The 9,888-nt window shown below is 44.4% G+C and overlaps 1 protein-coding gene across 3 annotated transcripts in view; it reads right to left on the bottom strand.

The window, feature by feature from the left end:
* Positions 1-3,994, bottom strand: part of rad18 (RAD18 E3 ubiquitin protein ligase) — a 206,667-nt gene extending 202,673 nt beyond the window's left edge. For all 3 annotated transcript variants that reach the window (XM_060919547.1, XM_060919545.1, XM_060919546.1), the window contains exon 1: positions 3,824-3,994. In XM_060919547.1, the coding sequence (XP_060775530.1) occupies positions 3,824-3,874 (51 nt within the window). In that variant the 5' untranslated portion in view covers positions 3,875-3,994. The remainder of the gene's footprint in view (positions 1-3,823) is intronic.
* Positions 3,995-9,888: the final 5,894 nt, after the last annotated feature.

The raw sequence follows: 9,888 nt of genomic DNA on the forward strand, positions 1-9,888 counted from the left end.
GGTACTGTAGCGGTATAACTGTATCGGTACGAAACCCACAAATGTATGGGTTTCGTACCGGTACAGTGTTGGTACTGTAGCACTTCACTGTAGTGTGGACAGATGAAGCGGCTCTGTATCGATACAAATATAATGCGCATGCGCAAAGTCACACACCTCAATCGATGTCTTCGCTGAATAAAATAGTGAAGAACGGAGATTCGTTTGTTTCTTTCTCAACTGCCTCGCGCGTTTTATACGATTCGACTGAATAAATGACCACCAGAAATACAGACTGTACATTGACAACAAAAAGCACACACACGTTGTTTCATCCGTACGGAAGCCAAGAGAGGCCCTTCATATAATCCTTTTTTTTTTAATTCACCTTGTTATCCCGAGATAACGACATAATTAATTCAGGATCTCGAGAAAACAACACAACTAATTTGAGATCTCGAGAAAACAAAACCGTTATTTCAAGATCTCGAGAAAACAAACAATTATTTCATGATCTCAAGTAAACAGCTGAGAAATGGTTCATTCAGGTGCACCAAGAGACTTGTGATATGCTGACTTTGGGGCTATTTCTCATTCTGTATAGACGCAACTTTGGTCATTAGAATGTCTGGAATAATCGATCACCTAATAAGGCAATATTTTGATCAGGGGTTGACACAGGGAGAGATTGCATTAAGTCTTTTAATAAGGGATCATTTCAAAATTAGTCCGTGGCACCTCCGCAGAAGACTGGCCCGGCTTCGTCTCTACTGACGGAGATACAGTGATCCAGCTGAGATCACGGAATAATTGTTTTGTTTTCTCGAGATCACGGAATTATGGATGCCATATATACACGGAAGGAAGTTACTCGGTAACCACGGAAACACTTCACGCAAGCGCATTTCAACTACCGTGAAAGAAAACCGCAAACATTTCTCGCTAGTGTGAACAGATGCACTAAACTGTACCGGCAGGGCCACTGACAGCTTTGGCTGGGCCCGGGACAAAATGCTCTGAATGGGCCCCCCTGGGCCAACCCACACACACACACCTCTCTTATCCCAGTCTCTACTCACTCCAACCTAGCCTGGGCCCGCCCATCCTAAGCATGACGCAACACGAGGGCCTGTTGCGAGCTTAGTCTGGCCAGGCAAGCTATCTACAGCTCTTCCAAGCTCCCGAAAAATCGGGAACCAATCAACTTTGAGCATCTCCAACAGCCCTGGGTAGAGGCGTGTTCAAGGCAGTGACGTAGTAGAACTGCGACCGGAAGCCATAGATTGTTTACAGAATCTATGCCGGAAGCGCTTCATTCACATTACGAACATGGAGCAGCGGCAAGCCTTTGACACAGCGGTAGATGCTGTACTGAAAGCATTCAACGGGAAGTTCTCATTGAAAAGGGAGCAAAGAGCAGCCCTGGAGGTATTTATCTTCTTCCTGTTACTCAAGCAGTTTCCGTCGCGTCACATGTGTCAGAGGAAAGAGTGATGTGATTGGTTTAAGCTTCGTCACAGCCTTTTCTGGCTTCGACTAGTAGCAAACTGAGGCATTTCAGGGAGGCGGGTCAACCACGGGCTCTGGGAAACAGTTGGGCTTAATATCTTGGCCAGACCAATGCTCGCAGAGCTTTGAAGTCGAGTCAGCCAGACTCACTCCAACCCTTAAATAACAGGTATTCAAAAACCATTTCAACCAGTCAACAACCATTTCATTTTAGCATTTCAACATTTTTACAGTTTTAACATTTTAACAAAAAAAAAGCCCAAAACCAGCAACCTCACACACATTGTGATCCTGTGAAGTAATCCCCAATTTCACTGAATCTTTCCCCCCTGTACTGTAACGGAATAAGCGGTTACTGTTATTTTGTATCCTTTAACTGAACGCCATTAAATGTATTCCGTTACGCCCCAAGCCTGCATGCGACAGCCCCCGCAATGCCTTCCTAAACTCGTGGATAGTCTACTATAATCACGCGATTGGGGTGCTCTTGAAGGAGCAGCGATGGACGGGGGATTTCGGGCAGGGCTGGGGGCGAACATAGTATACTGTGCGTGCGTACTGTCCAGTGTGAAAAGCAGAGAAGAACACACCGCTCGAGAAACGGCGGGATATGATTGCGGGCTAATGTGAATATTCTTAGCTTCAATCAGATATATGAAACACAATGCTATTAAGCCGTTGTGGTTATGAAATGATTCAATGCCCTGTGCGTTTGATATGGTGTTCAGTGTGACTTGCTCTCCCCTCGTTTGTAACATGAATTGCGTGCCACGCGTGCCTTGGTTGGGGTTACTTTACGGGGCTGGAAAAAGTTGGCTGTGTCTTACCTGGCTCAGCTGCCCCACTGCCTTTGCTAGTACCTGCTGCATCATCCGAATCTTTTTTAAAATATTTATGCAGTGAGCCCCTGAGTCTCTTGGTTTCTTCCTCTCTTTTCTTTTCTGTGCTCCTGACTTGTGCATGTTGGCAAATGGCACGCACGCTGATTGTCGAAGCGCTATGATCGAACGATGTCGTTTTTTTCCCCTTAATCAAAGAGTCAGACCAAACCATTTTTGCATTGGGGTGGTAGGGGGTTCTTGATGCCTTTTTCAAAGACAATGAAGGCAAAAGATCTAGAAATCATTTACTGAATGCAAATATAGCACATTTCTCCCCCAAATCAACACATTTTGAAATGAAATAAAATAATTTAATCGCAGGGCGGCACGGTGGTGTAGTGGTTAGCGCTGTCGCCTCACAGCAAGAAGGTCCTGGGTTCGAGCCCCGTGGCCGGCGATGGCCTTTCTGTGTGGAGTTTGCATGTTCTCCCCGTGTCCGCGTGGGTTTCCTCCGGGTGCTCCGGTTTCCCCCACAGTCCAAAGACATGCAGGTTAGGTTAACTGGTGACTCTAAATTGACCGTAGGTGTGAATGTGAGTGTGAATGGTTGTCTGTGTCTATGTGTCAGCCCTGTGATGACCTGGCGACTTGTCCAGGGTGTACCCCGCCTTTCGCCCGTAGTCAGCTGGGATAGGCTCCAGCTTGCCTGCGACCCTGTAGAACAGGATAAAGCGGCTACAGATAATGAGATGAGATAATTTAATCGCAACTTCATGAGAGCCCAGTTCTGGGCCCTCCCCATTCCTGGGCCCGGGACAACATACCCGTTTGTCCCCCCCCCCCCCGTCGGCGGGCCTGGGTACCGGTATACTTTGTATCGATACAGTTAAACCATTTTCGTACCGGTATAGGTGTGAACACAGCATTACTCTGGCCTGTGCTCTGTGGGTGACAGGGCTGTCAGTGTAAATGGCCCTAAGCTGTGGAATGCCCTGCCACTAGCGTTGCGCCAAAGCTCAACACTGTCCTCTTTCAAAAAACAGCTAAAAACACATCTCATTAGCTCGGCCTTTTCTCTCTGATTTTTAATAACGTTATTATTATTGATTTCTTATTTTTATTATTGTTGTTATTCTATTGTTTTGCTTTATACTGTTTGTTTTTTACTGTTCAGTGTCCTTCCTTGGGTACCTTGAAAGGCGCTTATAAATAAAATGTATTATTATTATTATTATTATTATAATAAATGCACTGAAAGCCTGAGAATGCTGACACTGCACGGAATGTTGTTATTGACCTGCATTATGAAACTTAAGACTCAGAGGTCGGATTTAATAAGGTTAAACCTGCCTGTCGTAACAAAAAGAAAGCAAACCTCATGTTTATTGTATGTGTTATTCGGTTAGTTAACTGCGACCCTTGCAGGAGCTGCACAGCTGAGCGAAGCCCCGCAGCTAGCCGCTTAGCTTCCTGCACACTTCCGGAGCCGGACAAGTCTGAGGAGGTGAACTTACTTTCAGGCATGACAAGGTCGGGGGTAAATCCGCTTCAACCGAATGAGCCATTCTACCCAGTAATTAGTTCACTGAGTTAATTAAGAAAATAAAAAATAGAAAAGCGCGACATGCACTCAGCTAATTAACACACATACTGAAATTCCGCGCGCACTTTTTCATGCCCTACACCAACGTCACTTCCGGTTACATTTCCGCCTCGCCTTTTGGGAAGAGTTTGGTGACGTGGTGAAGAAACACGTGTTCATGGTTTTTGTTTGTTTGTTTGTTTGTTTGTTTTTAGCGTAAGATCCTTAATCTAATTTGGTCTGATGTAAGGGATTATTTGCATTTGTTTAAATCTCAATTTCAGAAAAGTGCTTTTACTCGAATATCAGTGAGCGTCAAGAATATAATTTTCTTTTCTCTTTCATTTTATGTGCATTTTTAAAGAAACAATCAAGTTGTTAAATTGATCGACTTCAAATCGCTTCTCCAGTGCCATAATAGCTAGAGCGGCGGCTACAATTATCGCCACCGTAACGATCTTTTCGCCATTGCAAAAGTAGAAAAGACTTTCAAGATGTAAATCATGCATGAATAATTACTCAAACTACCACTGTAAAAAAAAAAAAAGAGTTGATTCCCGATCAACTCATTTTGAACAGGGTTAGCGCTGTCGCCTCAGAGCAAGAAGGTTTGGGTTCGAGCCCAGTGGCCAACGAGGGTCTTTCTGTGTGGAGTTTGCATGTTCTCCCCGTGTCCGTGTGGGTTTCCTCCGGGTGCTCCGGTTTCCCCCACAGTCCAAAGACATGCAGGTTAGGCTAACTGGTGACTCTAAATTGACCGTAGGTGTGAATGTGAGTGTGAATGGTTGTCTGTGTCTATGTGTCAGCCCTGTGATGACCTGGCAACTTGTCCAGGGTGTACCCCGCCTTTCGCCCGTCGTCAGCTGGGATAAGCTCCAGCTTGCCTGCGACCCTGTAGAACAGGATAAAGCGGCTACAGATAATGAGATGAGATTCCTGATCAACTCATTTTGAACAGGGTTAGCGCTGTCACCTCAGAGCAAGAAGGTTCTGGGTTCGAGCCCAGCAGCCGGCGAGGGCCTTTCTGTGTGGAGTTTGCATGTTCTCCCCGTATCCGCGTGGGTTTCCTGTGGGTGCTCCGGTTTCCCCCACAGTCCAAAGACATGCAGGTTAGGCTAATTGGTGGCTCTAAATTGACTGTAGGTGTGAATGTGTGTGTGAATGGTTGTTTGTCAGTCAGTGCGTGTACATGCACATCCAAATCGAGCTGCTGTCGGTAATCGAGCAAAGGGTCCCAGCAGGGGTGCCAGAGAAATCCAATCCTACATGCACACAAGGAAATCGAGCTATTGTGTGAGGTACATTGTGCACCCGAGCCACAGGTGGCGCTACACGCCCCGTCGTGTTGGTACACTTCCGGTTGTCGTCATGAAGAAGAGCTATTCAAGAGTATAAGCAAAGTTATCAGTTCCGTGTTCACAAGAAGAACGACGATGAGGACAGCAACATCGAGAGATGTTGTTCCTCCTGACCTCTTCTGCTGCTCGCTACTACTACTGTTGTCATGCCGACCGAGGCTGTTGTGTTTCCCGCTTGTGGTCTCGTCACTCATCACTTCCGGAAGGGGCAGTGCTGAAGTAAGTAGCTCGACTACGTACCTCGATAGGGTTTACATGCACTAAGTACACTGTAAACCCTGATAAGTTGAGTTTACTCAAACAGTGTTTGGAAACTGGTTGCCTTGAAATTTATAGTACATTAAACTTCAGATGTCTTGTAAATGTAAATTGCTTTACCATGCAGCATGAACTAACCATTTTAAGTTTTTTGTACTTAAAAGCCTGATAAGTTGTATTTACTCAAACAGTGTTGGGAAACTGGTTGCCTTGAAATTTATAGTATATTAAACTGAAATATGTTTATTTGATTGAACTTAATATTTAAACTTTCCTAGAATTCATCTTTAGTGATTATACTTTACATTTTAACTTAACAAGAATTCGATTTACCTGTTAAAGCAATAAAACAAATGACAGTATATAAAGTTTTTCCATTGCATTTGTATTTTATTAACAAGAAGTGCACAATAAACATTGAAACATGTTTTTTCTTTAACCAGATATGTGCTAACATTAATACGTAGCCCCTTAACATTCCCCGTACTGCCAGCGGGACGCTGTATACTTACATTATCCGAAAAGTTTTCAAAAAAAAGTGTCCCATTCCAAATCCAGAGAGCTCTCCACAGTGATAAAAGCAACTTAGCCAACAGATGAAAATGACGTGAAATTGGTAAAATACCACCTGTAACTATCAAACTGTAAAACGCGATTTCCACTGCTCTTAAAGTTAAACATTCCCACCGACAGTCAGGATCCAAAATACTAAGTTCAGAGAACAAACGTTGGCTGAAGCTCACTCTGAATTTTACCAAACCTCACGTAACTGCTGCTGATCTGTGAAAGTTAAAATGGTGGCTTCACAACTCTGCGCAGGTTAAAAAAGAGGTGTGGTCATGACTAAAACTTAGAATTTTGAGGCCATTCAACTTAAACTTATTAACACTTTTGACTATGTGTACAAATTAGTAGAATATACTTAATATTTTTTAGTAATGCAATCAAACTTAAATTTTTACGTACATTGTAATTAAAACATTTAATTAAATACAAAGTCCGGGCTTACAGTGTAGCTCGGCTACAATCGCATAATCTAGGTCGCGTAGCTCGATTACGAGAAATCCAGTTCGGTTCGATTTCAGCCAAGCTAAGGTGTTTCCATGGCATTTAGAACTTCAATTTCAGTCGAGCTACGGCAGAAATTCAATTTTCTCTATATGCATGTAAACGCACTGTCTATGTGTCAGCCCTGTGATGACCTGGCGACTTGTCCAGGTTGTACCCCGCCTTTCACCCGTAGTCAGCTGGGATAGGCTCCAGCTTGCCATTAATTGGTGTATCAGATCATGTGACACTGTTCCACAATTATCAACACCGTTCCACAATTATCAACACCCAGATGATTATTCCATCCATCCGTTATCTGTAGCCGCTTATCCTGTTCTACAGGGTCGCGGGCAAGTTGGAGCCTATCCCAGCTGACTATGGGCGAGAGGTATGATAGCTTATCAAGTAAATATGGTTCGTCTGTGTGGTTGGTTGTGTCTTCCAGCACACTATTCACTTTTCCAACTAGCTGAGGAAACAAATGGTTGGATTTTATTCAGTTTAATCAGTCAAAATTGCATTGCATTTTAAAGTACAGTGGCATGCAAAAGTTTGGGCACCCTTACTGAAAATGTCTGTTCCTGTGAATAGTTAAGTGACCAGAAAATGAACTAATCACCAAAAGGCATAAAGGTAAAGACGATATTTCTTTTCAGCATTTTCTGCAGGATTTGTGTATTATTTTTGTTTTGTACAATTGGAGCGTGAAAAAAGAAAAGGAACACCATGCAAAAGTTTGGGCACCCCAATACATTTGAGTTCTCAGGTAACTTTTACCAAGGTTCCAGACCTTAATTAGCTTATTGAGCTGTGGCTTGTTCAAATTCTTCGTTAGGAAAGGTCAGATGATGCAGATTTCAAAGCTGTCTAAATTCTCTGACTCCTCAAACTTGTCCCTAAAATCAACAGCCATGGGCTCCTCTAAGCAACTCCCTCGCATTCTGAATAATAAAATAATTGATGCTTACAAAGCAGGAGAAGGCTACAAGAACGTAGCAAAGTGTTTTCAGGTAGCTGTTTCCTCAGATTGTAATGTTATTAAGAAATGGCAGTTAACAGAAACAGTGGAGATCAAGGTGAGGTCTGGAAGATGAAAACATTCTGAAAGAACTGCTCGTTGGATTGCTAGAAAGGCAAATAAAAACCCCTGTTTGACTGCAAAAGACCTTCAGAAAGATTTAGCAGACCCTGGAGTGGTGGTGCACTGTTCTACTATGCAGCGACACTTGAACAAATATGACCTTCATGGGAGAATCATCAGAAGAAAACCTTTCCTGTGTCCGAGCCACAAAATTCAGCATCTGAAGTTTGCAAATGAAAATCTAAATAAGCCTGATGCATTTTGGAAACAAGTCCTGTGGACTGATGAAATCAAAATAGAACTTTTTGGCCACAATGTGCAAAGGTATGTTTGGAGAAAAATGGGTGCCAAATTCCAGGAAAAGAACACCTCTCCAACTCTGAAGCATGGGTGTGGATCGATCATGCTTTGGGGTTGTGTTGCAGCCAGTGGCACAGGGCACATTTCACTGGTCGAGGGAAGCATGGATTCGAATAAATACCAGCAAATTCAGTGTCCCGGATTTTTTTTTTTTCCGGGACAGACCATGAAAATCCGGGACAATCAGGAAAAACCAGGACAGGTGGCAACACTATGCACTGTGCTCCTCCACCCAACACTCTTTCTTATGGACTCGCCATCAGGCAGTGAGTGTTCATAAGTTTTGGAGGATTGCCTTTGGGCTGAGGCCTGAAGGGAAGAGGTGGGATTTTTCGGTTGGATACTTTCAAAATCTAGCTTTCTTTCTCTTGCTGGTTTCTCAAACGTTGCCTACGCTAATCGTCCTGCCACAGAAAAAGAACAGTTCAAAGAAATCATCGAAAGCCCAATATTGCCATGACATTCATGTTCATGTATGTAAGATTCTGACCACATCACAGTTTTGTATTGATTATGGAGAATGGTACAGAAGGTACACACGCACACATTCATCCATCCATCCATTATCTGTAGCCGCTTATCCTGTTCTACAGGGTCGCAGGCGAGCTGGAGCCTATCCCAGCTGACTATGGGTGAGAGGCGGGGTACACCCTGGACAAGTCGCCAGGTTATCGCAGGGCTGACACACAGAGACAAACAACCATTCACACTCACATTCACACCTACGGTCAATTTAGAGTCACCAGTTAACCTAACCTGCATGTCTTCGGACTGTGGGGGAAACCGGAGCACCCGGAGGAAACCCATGCGGACACGGGGAGAACATGCAAACTCCACACAGAAAGGACCTCGCCGGCCACGGGGCTCGAACCCGGACCTTCTTGCTGTGAGGTGACAGTGCTAACCACTACACCACCGTGCTGCCCCATATATGAATATATATATAAATTTTTTTATAAAGTCCAAAAAGGGGCGGCACGGTGGTGTAGTGGTTAGCGCTGTCACCTCACAGCAAGAAGGTCCGGGTTCGAGCCCCGTGGCCGGCGAGGGCCTTTCTGTGTGGAGTTTGCATGTTCTCCCCGTGTCCGCGTGGGTTTCCTCCGGGTGCTCCGGTTTCCCCCACAGTCCAAAGACATGCATGTTAGGTTAACTGGTGACTCTAAATTGACCGTAGGTGTGAATGTGAGTGTGAATGGTTGTCTGTGTCTATGTGTCAGCCCTGTGATGACCTGGCGACTTGTCCAGGGTGTACCCCGCCTTTCGCCCGTAGTCAGCTGGGATAGGCTCCAGCTTGCCTGCGACCCTGTAGAACAGGATAAAGCAGCTAGAGATAATGAGATGAGATGAGATGAAGTCCAAAAAGATGTTTTTGATGGTGGGCCAGTTGTGGTGGGCCAGTCTGGGCCAAAATGCCAGGGCTGATTTTCTGGTCCCAGTCCAGCCCTGCTGTGAACTTGGGGGGGGGGGAAGGCCACACAATTCATTGCCATGAAGCTATATTCACTGAGAATGCTACCCCCCTCTCACCCAAGCAGATGATATTATGCTCGCAATCAAATTCTGGCAGGTCACTGTTTGTGGTACCAGCTCCTGTAGAGGATGCTAGACATAACTGTTAACCACAACTGCGTTAACAGTAGTCCATTTGAGCTTTGTGGAATTAAGGAAATTTTAGAAGTGAGTTATTACTGCAAAATTTGAATAAATATCAATAGCCTGTTTCAAGTCTGACTTTGTGTCTGTCTTCTCTTTCTATGTTGCAGTCTCAAATCATCTGGCCATAACACCATTCTGTACAGTCTTAGAAAACAAAGGGTTCTATCTAGCACCCTTAAGGGTTCTTTGGTTTGCCTCTTAGCCTTAAATTTGCAATGGAGAACCTTATAAACT

The sequence above is a fragment of the Neoarius graeffei genome, chromosome 4 (assembly GCF_027579695.1).
Source record: "Neoarius graeffei isolate fNeoGra1 chromosome 4, fNeoGra1.pri, whole genome shotgun sequence".
NCBI classification, from domain to species: Eukaryota; Metazoa; Chordata; class Actinopteri; order Siluriformes; family Ariidae; genus Neoarius; species Neoarius graeffei.